General features: G+C 39.6%; 1 protein-coding gene and 1 long non-coding RNA gene across 6 annotated transcripts in view; one reads left to right on the top strand and one right to left on the bottom strand.

The window, feature by feature from the left end:
- The window catches only part of RSRC1 (arginine and serine rich coiled-coil 1), a 169,679-nt gene extending 163,987 nt beyond the window's left edge, over window positions 1-5,692 (top strand). For all 5 annotated transcript variants that reach the window (XM_061452654.1, XM_061452650.1, XM_061452652.1 and 2 more), the window contains 3 exons: window positions 1,595-1,701; window positions 2,627-2,773; window positions 3,581-5,692. In XM_061452654.1, coding sequence (XP_061308638.1) covers window positions 1,595-1,701; window positions 2,627-2,773; window positions 3,581-3,673 — 347 coding nt within the window. In that variant the 3' untranslated portion in view covers window positions 3,674-5,692. The remainder of the gene's footprint in view (window positions 1-1,594; window positions 1,702-2,626; window positions 2,774-3,580) is intronic.
- LOC133268880 (uncharacterized) lies at window positions 4,815-7,889 on the bottom strand. Its single transcript, XR_009743201.1, has 4 exons — window positions 7,801-7,889; window positions 6,751-6,944; window positions 5,428-5,495; window positions 4,815-4,916 (listed from the first exon to the last, which is right to left on the bottom strand). It is a non-coding gene; the product is annotated as an uncharacterized LOC133268880 (long non-coding RNA).
- Between the last annotated feature and the right edge of the window lie 8,033 nt (window positions 7,890-15,922).

Raw genomic sequence — 15,922 nt, 5'->3', positions numbered from 1 at the left:
TAATCTTTTATACATACATATGTATGTGCTACCAATGTATAATTACAGTTGCTCGTTTATTTAAATTTGTGGTTTGTATATTGTTTAAGGTATTTTTATGTGCTCATGAACTATCTGATCACCTGCAAAAATAGCACTGTTTCATCCTCTCCTTTTTGGCACTCTCCTTTTCACTTTGTCGCTTAAGACTGATTCTGTGACTCAAACTCATGTCCTCAGTATCCTGTCAGTGCAGGACAGACATGGCTGCACTTTCAAACTATACAAAAAGCCAATCTGAATTTATGCTGTAGTGTTAGCAGGCAGCTGGCCTCTGGACTTTGGCTGGGGCAGGTACACCCGCTCTGACATCAAGGCCAGTAGAACAAAACCTTTTGAAACCGAATTTGATCTAGAAGACAGTTTGTACCAGACCAGCCTATGCATGATGTTGTTGCTGCATTTCAAGTCTGGCATCAAGTTTCAGGGATGATGTGGTGTTTTCTTGGGCTGTGGCACAAGTTCAAGCTTTCACCTTGCAAGGGAGCTAATTCAATCACTCAGCTTTTGGTGAAAGGAGCAACACCAGACTGCACAACAGGTGCAGGAGAGAGCGAAGACAGACCATCCCTTTGGCAGCTTAGATCAACGTAGCTGTGACACAAAACTTCACTGTCACCCATCACTAGTGTGATTTTTAAAAAGAAGTGCATCTTGCATTTATGAATACTCTGAGCTTCCTGCCAGTCTAGTCTGGCACCAGTCTACATCTTCTAAACCAGAAGATCACCTGTTTGAGCCGTGAAAGAACTAGTAAAACCTATCTGACAGCACCCCAGTTATGTGTTTAACGTAGCTCATACCAAGGGTGGCAGGAGCTGCTCTTCTTTGCCATAAAGTCACTGGGAGCAGCGTTCGCTTTGACAAAATCAAGTCTCAGCCTGGGATTCAAAAATATCTTGTGGAATCTACATGTACTGTAAGGCCTCACAGTACAATTCAGAAGCAATTTTGCTCATTTGGTTAAACAGCTGCAATTCGGTCACCAGAGAATTGTATGAGCACACAATATTTAGTGTTTATGTTAGGAATATTTTATTACCAGATTCTAAGATTATTTTTTTTTTGTGAAATTCATCTAATGATGGAACTCTTAATGCCAAACTAATCACTTAGCTTGTCATGAGGAGGACACAGGTGGTGGCACATATCTCAGGACATCCACAGCTGGAGCAAAGTTCACCTCCATACAAGCGGAAGTAGTTTTACTGCTCCATATGGATTGAACTCCTGAGTTGTCTGCACTGTTCCTGAATCCTCATGTTCTCTGGGAAATACTCATGTCATAAACCTAGCAGTTATTCTGCAAGGACATCTCCAGCAAGTTCTTAAATTGGCATCTTGAATGATACCATGCATTGAACAAGAATGGCCACCTTACTGTTGCTTTTACTAAAGGAGTTTTTCTTTGTAACAGGTTTTAGGCTGCATTATAAGTTGAGATTTTTTATTTCTGTTACGTACTGTTGTAAAATATATTCAAGGCACTGCTTAGACATGGCATTTATCGTAGACTTACACTAATGTATACTGACATTACACCTGCTCTTTGTAGACCAAGCCACCCTGGTAGAGCAAGTGAAACGAGCAAAAGAAATTGAAGCTATTGAAAGTGACTCCTTTGTTCCACAGACATTCAGATCAAGTAAAGAAGTCAAAAAGGTAAGTTTTCAATATCCTTTCTTGGTGCACAATCCTTTCAAAGTCACGTGGAAGCTGCACTATTAAAGTTTCCATTGATGAAAGAGCGTCAGTGTTGACAATCTTAAATCCCACCAACAACTCTTCAATGTTCTTGGTGTGGTGTTCAAAGAGCAAATTTTAATGTGTAAGAATTTCAGGGAAATTGGCTGTTTTGACAGTATACTTACATATGGTGAGCAACTCCATTTTTTAAAAGTTCTTTTAAAATAATATAAATCCATGAAGATTTTTTTTTTCTCATAGGAAAAGTAGAATTAAAATCCAAAAGTAATCAGACATTTACACTGTAATTAAAGGTAGAGGTCTGTATTTTTTTTATTCTGCTTAACTGAAGCCAGACTTTAAGATCAGGTTTACTCCCTGATCCAAACTGGCATTGGTTTCAGTCAGCTGTCCAAAAACTTAACAGGGGACATCCAGTTTCCAGAATTTTACCTGCCTTTTGGCTGTCAGATCTTCTAGGGAACTTGGACGCTTTTGGTTTTGGAAGTATGCAGGCAAAAGTTTTGTTCAGGTTTTCCATCTGAATTTTTGAGTTACCACTGTTTGTTTCCCCAAGAACTTGCATTTTCTTGCCTTTTCAAAGTCTCCAAGAAGTTCCTGCAGCCTCTTCAGAAGTGATCCAAAACGCCAAAGCTAAGGTTCTGCAAGCTCTCTCATTGCCCAAGGCAATGAGTTTGGGGGTTTTTTTTTCAGTTCATGTGCTTAGTTTGAACTTTAGTCCATGCCCAGTGTGTCCCACTGACCATGCTGAGAACTATTTGCATGAAGATCCTTTCGTGGGCATTCATTGCAATAAGAGGAAAGCTGAGCACTCAATTACAATTCTGCCACCTTTGGGAGTTTGAAGATAAAATACTCAGATGTGTTTCTTTCTTTTTAGTCAACAGAACCTGCCGAACTACAGTATGAACCTGTAACTATCGGAGTGGGAGCTGTTGATACATCTGCCCCTGAAAAAGAACGACCATCTGCCAATATTCCTACTGCCATCAAATATCAAGATGATAATTCTTTAGCACATCCAAATGTAAGTGTGCCAATATTTACTTCGTCTTTAGAACAAGACAGCCCACTGAAAAAGAGCACATAACTTCATATAACTAACAACCATTTTGCTTTGCTGCTCATCAAATAACCTGTGGTCTGAAGACCGTTAGCTAATGGGCCGTTTATTGGCTTAAACAGGATCACACTCCTTGCACCATCTGACAGAGAATAATTACAAAAGAAGTTCACTAGTGATACAGTTTTAGAACTACAAACAAATTTTATAAAAAAGTAGCGCAGTAATTGAATGCAGGGGAAATTAAGATACCGTTCATATAAAAATCCCTGTTCGATAAAAAATTTCTGTAGTTGGAAACCTGGTGAAAGACCCAGAACTTGTCGACCTTGCCAGATTGTAAAGCTTTAAATACATGACAAACTTAAGATCATTTTAAATCATTATGGCTAAACTTATCCTTTGTAATTGGAAATAGGAGTACTTACAGTAGAGGTTTTTTTAAGTATTAGCAAGTTATAAATGACTTTCAGTAAATAAACTAATCCGAGTTCTGTATAGTGAACATGGCTAACAACCGTTGAGACCTGTACAATATGGCAAACTTGCTGTTTCAGGAGAAGACTGAAATTGGAATGTCTTGGCTTTCTGATTCTTAAAAGTCACTACCTTTATGAATGTATTTCTGTCACCTTTGTATTTTAACACCCCTGTGCAGCTGGGTGCCTTTGGGCACCAAAATAGTCTGCACATGTTTCAACATAGTATAGCAAATAAAGAGAAAGTTAATGAGTTGTTCCTGCTTTTCTTCCTCTCCCCCTTCTCTGTCAGCTGTTTATCGAGAAGGCAGAAGCAGAAGAGAAGTGGTTTCAGAGGCTGATTGCTCTCCGGCAAGAACGGCTGATGGGCAGTCCAGTGGCCTGAGCAAACCACTGCGACCATCACATACCTGCTCTCCATGAACATTAAGAAATCCTACCATGAAATTGTTTTATTTTTCTCTTTTGCGTAGATTTTAATAGTCAGTATGAGTTGTACAGAAAATAAAGATTTCATCTGAAGGCACAAGAATGTTGTGTCTTCCGTTTTTCTCCCAGACTCATTGATCGGTGACTTGTATTGCAGAGTTATCCGCTGTAGATGAGCAGGCTGTCAGAGCAGGGTAATTTTCTCTTTTTGTACTGAATTCCTCTGGGGTGCAAAAAACTTGGCATCCCAAGAAGATGTAATCTTATAGCTTCCAATCAAAAATACATATATAATCATGCAGCAGTTTAAAGAAAAATGCAAAAATAAGACTGGCAAAGTTCAGACTGACTAGTGCACCAACAGTAGGGGTGCGAGCGGTATCACCCTGGGCCATTGCATCTGCTGCAGCAGGAGGAGGATTCAGGGCAAATGATTTCACTGTTATCTCTTCTTCCTTCCACTGTGCATTGCAGTATCCTGAACATCTGTAGACAATCTCCTTGCTGAGGGGCTCTTCTAAATTGATGGGTTGATCCAGCTGCTCCAGCATTAGCGTAGTTCCTCACTTGTGGTGGGCTTGAGGGGAAAGAAATGTTTCCTTGAACATCTACCCACTACTCTTACCATCTGGGGAAAAAAAAAATGTTACTCTTTAAAACAAAATAACAAAGTTTTCAACAGGTTTCAAGAAATAATTTTTTCTGAGCAATTTTAAGCACATAAAATTGTTTGATAATCTACAAGAGCCTCTATAAGAGGCTTTCTGTGAACTCTTAATGGGAAATAATAGAAAGATTATTGTGTGTAGTGGTACAGACTTTTGTTGACCAGACTAGTGGCGTACCTGTTTCTGTACAGTGACTGTTTTCAGTCTACGAAGCTTCCCTTTGTCTGAGTGTGACTTTAAAATACTGAATTATTAGTCTTACTTGAATCTATCAGATTTAGCCCAACTACACTTACAAAAAAAAAATCTGTCCTTCATTCCACTAAAGGCCAGAGATCAACCAAAGAAAATACAGTAGTATTTCTTCTGAGGTATCTAGCAAAGCTGTGAGAAAACTATTACATCAGTAGGAGACTAACCTGGACATAACTCTGGACATACCTTACTGGAAATGACCTGGATCAGCTTTCCCATGTGAATGAAGAAATTCATAAAGCTTTTTTATGGTGTTATTTTTCCTTGTTCTCAAATCTGTGGTGAGAAAAAAAATAAAAAAGGAAGGATGATTCTGGGAATGTTCTTTGGTATCTTTATTTCTTTAAATCACTGATATAAAAGGAAAATGTATTAAATTTGCATTCTGACATGTTTTTACTTTATCTTTCTGAAATGTGTTAGTTTGACTTGGTCCTGCATTAAAATGGCTGTTTCAATACTGCCCTTTCTTTAACAAAAAGTGGGAAAAAAATTGTTTCCCGTGTTTCATTTCAGCATTTTCAAATGGTAAATATTTGTCATTGTTCTGTTTTCTAATATCCTTCTGTGTTTCTTTCATAGTAAATAAAAACTGTTTGATCTCCATGCAAGGTACAAGTGTAAATTACTCTTTTTTCATGCATTATGTTGGATAATTTTGGTATTTTTATTGTATGCAAAATTATTCCTTTTATGTAATTCACAACACTACAGGATATTAAAAAATTCTGAAACCTGGTCTGTTATACATAAGTAAGACTTAGTGGTAATAATAGGGTGTACCTACTATTGCTCATAAATCAACATCTACATTTGTCTAGCAGATCCATGCTGGAGGAGAACTCTGAACAATACCTGGAAAGAAAATGGAAATAGCATTTAAGTAATCTGAACTGAACAGAAGTATGTACTGAAACATGCCAAGCAGAATTTGAAACAGAGCAAATCATTATAAAGTTGATTTTTATAGTTCCAGTTGCAGATTAGTTATTAGAAGAACTGATAAATAATTACTCAGAACTCTGTGGTTTTCATTAAATATGTAGCTTGTTTATTGGCCCAGTGTCTGTGTTCATTTAAGAAGAGGCATTTTTTTTCTGCTTAGGACCTATATTCTGTCACCCTATCTGTGTTCCTACTTTGAACATTTCCTGTGCATACTTGAAGTTCATGAAGTCACTGGTGTTGGGAGATGAAGGAATTGTGGTTTTACCTAGATAATGTCTGTTACAAATCAGAAAATGTACTGTCCTTGTTACAGTCCACAAGTTCATGTAATACAGATCTCTAAAGATGCCTAAAGCAAGTCAGCGATGCTCAAGTGTGTGTCCTGGAGGTGAGAGGTCACATGGAGCTGACTCACGGCCTCAGCAATACTACATGTTGTGTCTTGCAAGTAAGCTTTAATTTTACTGTGGATGTCTCACTGGGTATGGCTAGGCTGAATACTCAAAACACTGATCATGGAGATGCAGGTGGCCCTTTGCCAGATTCACTTGCAGGGAGGCTCAGCGCTTTCCTAAGCTGAGCCCTCTCTAAGGGGCGCCAGAGCAGTGTTCTACCTTTCTGAGAACCTGTCATTGCTGATTCCACAGCTTAAACTTTCAGCAAAAATCAACACTCTTCCCCTGCGTTTGCTCCTGTGGAGTAAAAGGAAGGTTGCATAAGGCCAGGCGTAGGGTTGTAAGTGTAAATCTTCAGACTGCAGCACTTTTGATTCAGGTTGTATAAACTATTTTGCTTTTACTTGAATAGCATCCTGTGATAAATTATTCATTTTCCTGTCAAAGGTAGGAAGATATTTGAGTGTCAGAAATGAAATATGGAAGAAGGCAGCAATATCAGAAATAATCTTAACTCTGTAACCACCTATGCACAACTATGGAGAATTTTGACAAACATTGCTTAAAATTATTTTACAAGACTTGGACACATTTATAAATTGATTGAATCCAAATACGTGTGCACCCCACCATTCCATGTGTGGGGCCTTTGTGTATGAGGAAAAACTAGCACGTGTTACCTAGTCAGTCAGGTACAAATCTAATTAACTGTGTCATAGCATGGACATGAAACTCGTGTCAATGTGTACAAATTAATCGCCACTAACGTGGAAAAATGCACTGCTGACTCACAAGCCATGCTTTTCCTGATCGAAAAAAGAGTGACACCTTTCCACTTAGTTTCTTTGCTTCTAAGGTCTTCTGATGTTCTCACATTTAGCATTTAGGACTCTTGCCTATGGAACTTTATTTGTTTGGTTTTCCACTTTGCTCTATGCTCCTGGTGAAAGGGAATGGATTCCTGATTAAGAAGGGGAAAGAAACAGCTGTTTGTTAGTTATCCAACTAAAACATGGGACCTGTAGCTGTGTTTTGCAGGTTGTAGAGACAGCAGTGGCATGGTTTTGTCATTCAGGACTCATGATGGGGTGTCTCTAATACAATCAGCTCTAACACAAAGTTCCTCCTAATGCCAAACTACCTTAAATCTGACTCGGATGAATGGTGCGTAGGAGTGAAAAGATAATGCTGTAACTTGAGCCATTCAGACTTCTGGTAGTCAGCAAAGACCTCTACCCCTAGAAATTACATTAGCAAACTCATTTCACTTAGCCTGCTGCACAGCCACCGTCAATTAAAATCAAACCAGGCTGATTTTGATTTGATAACTTTCAGGTAAAATGTTCACTAGCCCTTTCTGATTTCTTATCTAGCATCTCCACAACTATTTTTGTTATGATAATTGCTTGAAAAGGAGGTGTATTTAGTTTTTATTATTATTATTACAATATTTTAGAAAGATTATTGCTACTAAAATAATGATATGTAAGTAAACACTGTCAGCCAGGAGATCAAATTTTGCTACTTCTGCTTCAGTCGCTCTGATATGAGCAGGACTGGATGATCCTGAAGGCCATGCTTCCATCAGTAACCCAAAACCAACCTTCTCAATGATTACAATTTTCCATTTGTCAAGTTACGAGAAGGAAGTTATTTTTAGTGGAGATCCTTGAACTTCAGAAACCTGTTTCAGGAGAGATCAGCTTGAACCTATGACTTAATCCACATATGACACAGGGCTGTGGTGGCTTTTCAGCTTGCAGCAGTAATAAAAGCAATGTGAGGATTATTATTACTCCAGAATTTAAAATATTCACCATTTGTGATGTTGACTTGCCATAGCATTGCCTAATTTCTTTTCTGCTGGCTGTTCCCTCCCCTCCTTGTGTTCCTCCTTTGCTAAAACATAGGAAAAAAGAGCAGCAGTGGCTGGGCCAGATTGTATGACGCTGGGGAGCAGACTTAAGACACTGAGTCACTCTGGAATTGCCACTCCGGGGTGAGATGTGACACGATACATCTACTCTTTCTAGAAGGAAGCAGGAGCCGAAGCTCAGCCCAGGCAGTGGAGGAGGGAGCTCAGTGCGAACACCAGCCCTGAGCTGTGCTTTGCTCCAGGCTGGGCTCCCTGCTCAAGGTGAGAGCCTTGTGAGCTGGAAATGGTGGTCATGCCATGATTTAAACCCAGGTGAAAACCAAAATCACATCTTGGCTCCTTCAGAAATGGAATATAGACTGAGGCTGCATGGTTGTAAGGATAGTAATAAGAAGCCTTTCAGCCCTTGGGCACCAGTTCTGAACACACTATAATGTAAAGGCTATGGTTTGAAAGGTGGCGTCTCTGCTGAGCTGTCACAGTAAAAATCTGATTCCCACTAGATGTCTCTGCTGTTCCAGAGCAGTTGTCGCTCCGCACCTTGGTGCTGCCTAGAAAGGCCATAGAGATGAGAAGCATGTAAACCAAATGTACCTTTTTACTTCCTAAACAGAGCTGGAGTCAGGATAACCAGACAGAGCAGTTTGCCTCATAGTTTTCTGGTGCCTTACATTCTACATCTTTCCAAATAAAAAAATACAGCCCCAAAAGGTAATCTCCAAATATTTACTACATGGCACAGTCCCTGGGGGAGTTTATAGGAAGGAAAAGTGGATCCTTCCCCTCCCTTGTCAGCAAAATTGGCTGCCCAATGTCAGCTGCCCCTCACTCACCAGCACAGCAGCTTCTGGAGCAGAGGGGAGAAGGGGAATGGGGGGCGGGGGTGGGCACGGGCACCTTCCTCTGGACACTGCAGATCTCCACATCTCTGGAGGCAGTGGCTGGATTTCCACGTCACAGTTCTGAAAGGAAGGCATAAACAAATCTTGCTAATTGCTATTACTGGAAAGTAAATACAGCTAACATTTGCAAAAATGTCAAATTGCATTTTTTGTTACCTTTTCAGCGGATTTTAGAGTATTTCTTTTATAAATTATTGCTGTCTTATTTCAGTCTTCATACAAGTTGCAGAGCTGGGTGACTATGAGAATTGAGTATATATTTAAATAAAATATTAATGTGAATGTTATTACACATCTACCTCTAGTTGCTTGCAGTAAAACGATGCTTTTATCTGACATTTACAAACAATTTATAACAAACCGCCTTTGCAAAAGACTCTGCACGGGGCTGACATTACAGGTGGAATGTAATCAGCTTTGTAGCAACACTGTCAAAAGGCCACTTCCACTAAAAATACGCTTAAGCCCCTGGAAATTGCGCTGCATCTTTAAGCCTATCTGTAAAAGAGCTTAACGGTAAGAAGTAAGGATACCTCATTTATGCCAATACATTTTAAATTTAAATAGTAACTGCTGATCCTTACAGAGCTGACTGGGGCCTGAGCACTGATTGTCTGAGTCCTCTCGAATTACCTTCAACCTTGTTCCTGACATTGCTGGGCAGTGCATGGAAATACACAGCTTGGAGCTGATCAGAGCTCCTGAGTGCTGTTACCCTTTTTTTCCCAAAATAATTCAGGAAAAGGACCTATTTTTAATATACTGTGCTCGTTCTCAATAGTTGAGTAAACAGAGCTGAACATTTTCCTACACTCTTTGAAGTCTTGCAAAAATGTCATTTAAAAGTAATTGTGTAATAGAAGCTGGGCATTTTTTTCCTTAGGTGAACAGCGAAAACTCTTCTTGACAATTAAAACTGACAATTCTTGCCTCACCTGTGAAACTCATCATATTCCGAGCTGTATAACTTGATGTTGTGATAACTTGTGCTTTTAATATACTTGGTTTATACAGGACTAATTGAAATGGCTGCTCAACTATCAAGATTCATTTTTAGTTTTACAGACAAACAGCCTAAGGCAGGCAAGACCTTTTGAATTAGTGCAACTGCTTGGAAAAACACACTACTGTCCAAACTGTGGTCACAGATTTTAAACAGTGGAGAACTTTGGCTTCACCTGGTGCAAACCACCTGCAGAAGGAAAAGTGTGCTTTTTGGTTTCCTATGGAAATTGTCTCTTGCAGGCACAGGGTAAATCAAGCAGCAATTGCTACCTAGCTGACTTACAGCCTGGGGGTGTGTTGCGTTTTGTCTTATGTTACAGCTTGAGGCCGTGGCCAAATTCTGAGCTCAATTTTGGCAATCTTCACCATTAACCTGATAAAGACTTTGCCCCAGGAACACATTTGCTGCATTTACTCCCAGTGCCAGCAATTTGTTTCCATCTTTCCCTGGTTGTGAGAGAAATGCCCCCACCACAGAGCTCGGCAGAACAGGGTCTCCTCTCTTGGTGCACAGGTTTGAGGAGAAGCCAGTCATCTCCCACACGTCTTGCTGTTAGCCTAATGCACTGCCAAAAGAAGCACCAAAGCCAAGTGGCTTTGCCCCAGTCATCAGAGAAATCATAAATGCCATGATGCTGAGATTAGAGTATGTGTTTTTTTTTTCTCTTCCAGTGCCAAAAGAGAAGTTGCCAGGTTTAAGAAATAAACAAGTCATTCACAGAAGACTGATGAAGTTCAGTGTCTTCCATGTGTATTTTGGGGGGTTTTGGCCATTGAAAATGGCAAAATGAGATAGCTGCAAATTACTGAAGTAACTCAAGAACAAAACTCCCTCTGCTTCCTAATACTTTAACATGTGCTGCCAAGATTTTTACAAATCAATAGTAACTGTACATGATGGCAATGGAGCCCATTTAAACAAATATTATTTTTGGATCAAATCCTAGAATCAATAATAAATGCTCCCACTGGGGCCAGGTCTTGGCTGGTTTTGGGGTCTGTTGACTTTTTAATAACAAGAATATATATATTTATATGTCTCAGTTTTCACTCCACTAAACAAAAACAAGAGGTGAAGACAGAGGGAAAGGTCACAAAATTAGGGCAGATTAAAAGTAATGTTGTTTCACGTGATGAAAAATTAAACTTGGGATTTCGCTGCCACAAGATGTAATTAAAGCCAAAAACTTAAAAACTCTCAAATGGATTATTGCTTCTATAGATGATTTAAGGAGTAACATCGAAATGCTTTGAAAAAGAAACTGCTTATCCTCCAGGTCTTGGAAATGAGTTCGTACACTGATAGTGCAACAGGTCAGGGGCAGGCTGTGTCACACACAACTGTTGGGCACTTTGTAGTAGTTTCGAATAAAACATCTAGCCCAGGTAACTCATAAATAAGACACTGGATGCCACAGAGACTTACCAGGTAATCCAGTGTGGCAGTTCCTACGTTGTTCATATTGGTATTTTGTAAACAGCTATTAAATATGTAAATGAAATGAAATACTGATTTTTAAAAGGGATCTCTCACATTTCTGCACATCTAACAGGATATACTTCACTGGTTCTTTCAGCTGACTCAAAGAAACACACACAAACCACATCATTTTACTTCACTGGAGCCTTACAGATACAGAAGGCTTGAAATCACAAGATGAGGATTTCTGTTGCAGTCTAAATGATATTTGTTGCCCTGACAACAGCATGCAAGCATTATTTATTAGTTCATGCATTATTGATAATCCTCTAATTTGTGTGTGATGGGAGGAAGTTGGTCTGCTAGTAAGTTATAAATGGAGGATTATCAACAACTTGTGTAAGTCGGTGACAATTCTATATATAGCTAGTACCAGTGCTTGCTCTGCTGATGCCATAAAACACATTTCTTACCCACTGGTGGTGCAAGGAATCTCCTGCAGCCATGAGTTTCTACTCCAGTCTATGATTAATATTCTTTTTTTTCCACTTTGGGTTGGTTTTTTTTTGTTGGATTTTTTTTTTTTTTCAGTTTGAAAGACAGAACAATAGATTTTAAAGATATTTCCTAACTATATACAGAGCCCAAAAAGAGTCTCAGGGGTGAACACAGAAATGTTTCCTCTCACAGATTCTTGGGTGGGAAAATAGAAAATGTTAGAGTAACAGTAGAAGACAGAGATCTCTTCCTCTACAAGCAGGGATTAATCTTCCCCAGTTTGCATTTTACATAAAGTATGGTTCAGCTTGTCTACTCAAGGCTGACAATGTATTTCTGAAGAGACAAGAACAAAATCACCTCTGGTCAACTCTGAGAGATAGGTTTACTTCTGTCTTGCTCTATTTATTTCATTAGGTAAATGAAGTTATTACCCCAGTTTTAAACCATCTGACATCTCATTATAGTGGCAGACCTGGCATCTTCAAGCACCAGTGAAGAGGCTGACAGCATGTCTCGTGATTCAGATGAGATATCAATAGAAAAGTCTCCTGATAATGAACTAAGAAGTATTGATTCTTTCTTTTTTCTTGGTGTCTTCTTTCTGTATGCAAACCAGATATTTCTTTTTGTTACTTTCTAATTTTGATATGCATTTATTTTTAAAACAAGAGAACCCTGTAATTTAGTTATAAGAATTATATATTTTTAAATCCAGCTAGCAACGTCATCCTTTGATGGACAATCTTAAAATGGGGTCTGGCTCTCATTCTCACAAACCAGTTGCTGGCTGGCACTTTGCCTATTTAAACACATACGTAGGAATGCAATTTTCACCTCTAGGTGTTAAGCATCCCTACTGGTTAAAAATAATCCTTGTAGAGAAAGCACAGCTAATGACTGACCAGATATTAAGGCAGAAATATTCCTGTATTTCTCAGCAATTGTACCCAATGTTTTCCACATATTTATTTTACAAAGCTGTGCTATTCTAAATAAGTTGAGCACAATCAGGCTCTTCAGCGTTACTATAATTGTTTTGTACTCTGGATGGAATAGAAAACACAAGCAGAAGTGAAATAGCTGAGGAAAAGAGCTCTCAGCGTAAAGAGTTAAGACGAACAGAAGTGTTAGTAGAAAATGTTTGGAGGAGGAACCTAAAGACATATCTTTAGAATCAAGGGAGAACAGAGAATTATAAATACCAACAAAACGTCAATATGGCAAAATGACCTTTTGTGCTAGATGAGTATGTTCAACAAAGCTCTGAAGTCTGAATCAGATTTAAATAGTCATATCACCAAAATGAATAGGAATTAAGAAGGTAAATTAATTCCTAAGGGAAATCACTGTAGATCTCATTAGTTCAGGAACAAGATACCTTAAAACTTTTAATTAAAGATAATATTTACTGCAAATGAATAAGAGTTGGCAGGTTTCAGCAGAAACCATAATCTCATTTATGCGAAGTTTTTTTATATTAAGGCAGACATCATTAATCTCATTGGAGATGCCCTCCAGACTGACAGTGCTGTAGCACCAAGGTGATTTCTTACAGAAGTCTTTTTATCTACACAAAAGAAATCTAACTCAAGCAGACACAAACCATAAGAAGGCCTGAGCAATTAGAGATATCACTGTGCAAATAGAGTACTGACTTTATCGTGTTAGTAAGCCTCTCATAATGAGCTCACTTCTAACGGGGCCCATCTTCCCACTAGCAGCTGAAAAATTAACACTAACTGGAACTCATATCGCTTAGTTATCTGCACAGTAATCCAGCTCCGGATCTGCTCTGACTTGGAAAGAAATCTCCTTTGGAGTTGGAGTCTGCAAAAAATTAAATAGCAAACTGTAGATGATACAATGTATTCTGAACAGCCATGGGAAAGCTCCACATTTCTGTTTCATCATAGTACAAAAGAGGTTTCTTTTTACAAGGCTGAATTCACACAAAGGGTGCACAGTACTAACAGAAGTTGTAGTCTGTTTGGTATCTGTGTTCAGAAACTGTAAATACATACTGGTAAAAACCTAGGTAGGTTTCGGTAGAAGGCTGCAAATGACCACACCAAAACAAATATTTTGAGAAAATAAAGCTCCAGGAGGATATGAGTTTGCAGGATTTTGTATTTGACATGCTAACTATATTAAAGAAAATTCACCTTGCTGGTTTGTAGTAATAAGTGAATATTCTAGCATACCATGCCGTGGATATTAATGAACTACTACAACAGCAGAAACAAACTGATCCAGGGCATCTTCTATTAAGAGAAATATAATGACAAATAATTAATAAATGACTAATGTGTCCTAATCACTATGGAAAAGCTACTGTTTATTGCATCTCTAGTTTGAATTTGCTCTAGCTTCAGAGGAGTTTGAAAGAACTTTTAGTACTGAAAGACTAACTAAAGTGCAGAGGATGACATTACTACAACATTTGTAATATTTTTGTGTGTGGTTTGAAACAAAGCTGAAATTCTGTCTCTGAGCAATAAAAAAGTTCTTTGAGAACATCATAACTGGCACAAGATTTCGTTATAGAAAGCCCCAAAGCGGCAAAGTTCACTTCCACGGCTAACACCTGATTTGGTTTATTTGCTAATCTTTCATCAGAAATGTACAAACAATTCAGGGGCTTCACCTGGGTAATCAATGGGTAACCCTTTTCCTGTCACGCTTCCCTGCCCACCAGTCAGTCAGCATAAACATTTTCACTGTAACAGCTGCTCCACCTTGGAGTGCATCGTAAGGCTGCAATATCACCACTTGCTAGGATCTAAAGAGAAGTCTACATCAGTAGACAGCAAAATCAATGCTCACCCAATTACAGATATTTTTCAAAAATATTGCAGGCTCAGTTCATTCATCTTTTATGTCGGTTTTCCACTTTGGGCCAAATACCAGCAGAGCTGTTTCTGCAGCGTGATGGATCTTAGTGGAACAAAGAAGTTACTTTCATCACTGCCATATAAATATCCTGATGCTGTCTAATCCCACCTGGTTGTCTGGGGCACATTTTCTATCTTTCCCCTAGACACTGGAATATTGAAATAGATGTGAGAAGAGCCTTCACCTGCTGCTTGACAGGAGATGCAAGAGAGGAAACAACCCCCAGGCTCACAGCTCTGAGAAACTTTGCCATCTACACAAGAATAATTTTTCAAAACACAAACATGTTTTTCTCCACGATTCTCCTCTGGTACCTCCGGTTCTTTCAAACTGTACTCCTTCAGATGAAAGTTTGTATGTAACCGCAGTTATACACACCTCTACGTGTTCACAACCACTCAGCTCTTCAGGAAACCTAGCTAACACTCCCCGTGTTATTTACTCCATCCTTTTACTGAAACCATCCTGTGCCACACCTGCCTAGTGACAGGGTTTGCTGAGGAGTTTTTCCTTTACAGTCAACTGTGGGACTGCTTCTTCCTAAGGAGACAAAGAGCTCTTTTTCCCTCTCTGTTTAACCAGTAACTCTAACCATTCTCACTCCAAAAGGAGGCACAGTTAAGCAATACACAAAGAACTGCTATCCAGCCAGCAACTCTGTAAAGCTTCCGGAACTGGATATGCTTTGTCATTGCTCATCTGGTGTGGACTGAAAGGTAATAACAGAATCATAGAGTGGTTTGGGTTGGAAGGAACCTTAAAGCTCACCCAGCTGCAACCTCCTGCCACAGGCAGAGACAACTTCCATTACAGCAGGTTGCTCCAAGCCCTGTCCAACCTGTCCTTGAACACTGCCAGTGATGGGGCAGCCATAGCTAATACCTAACCTAAATCTCCCCTCTGTCAGTTTAAAGCTATTACCCCCTTATCCTGATCCTACAGGCCCTTGTAAAAAGTCCCTCTCTGGGCTTCTTGTCAGCCCGTTTAGGCACCAGGAGACACTAAGGTGTCCCAGAGCTTTCTCTTCCCCAGGCCGAAGAAGCCCAGCTCTCTCAGCCTATCTCCATAGGAGAGGAGCTCCAGCCCCTGAGCATCTTTGTGGCCTCCTCTGGACTTGCTCCAACAGGTCCACATCTCTGTTGTTTTGCAGGCCCGAGCTGGATGCAGCACTGCAGGTGGGGTCTCATGAGAGTGGAGTAGAGGGGCAGAATCACCTCCCTCGACCTGCTGGCCATGCTGCTTGTCATGCTGCCCATTTTGGTGTAATCCTGACCCACACACAGCTGTGACGGCCACCGCAGCAACTGCGGTCAAACACCCGCACTCCACCCCGGCCCCAGTTC

This window comes from Pezoporus flaviventris, unplaced genomic scaffold (assembly GCF_033815535.1).
Source record: "Pezoporus flaviventris isolate CSIRO_AGI_PZ_B2104156 unplaced genomic scaffold, CSIRO_AGI_Pfla_v1 ptg000013l, whole genome shotgun sequence".
Lineage (NCBI taxonomy): Eukaryota > Metazoa > Chordata > Aves > Psittaciformes > Psittacidae > Pezoporus > Pezoporus flaviventris.
The sequence above is the reverse complement of the archived record's forward strand: the minus strand, read 5'-3'. Positions and strand labels throughout refer to the sequence as shown.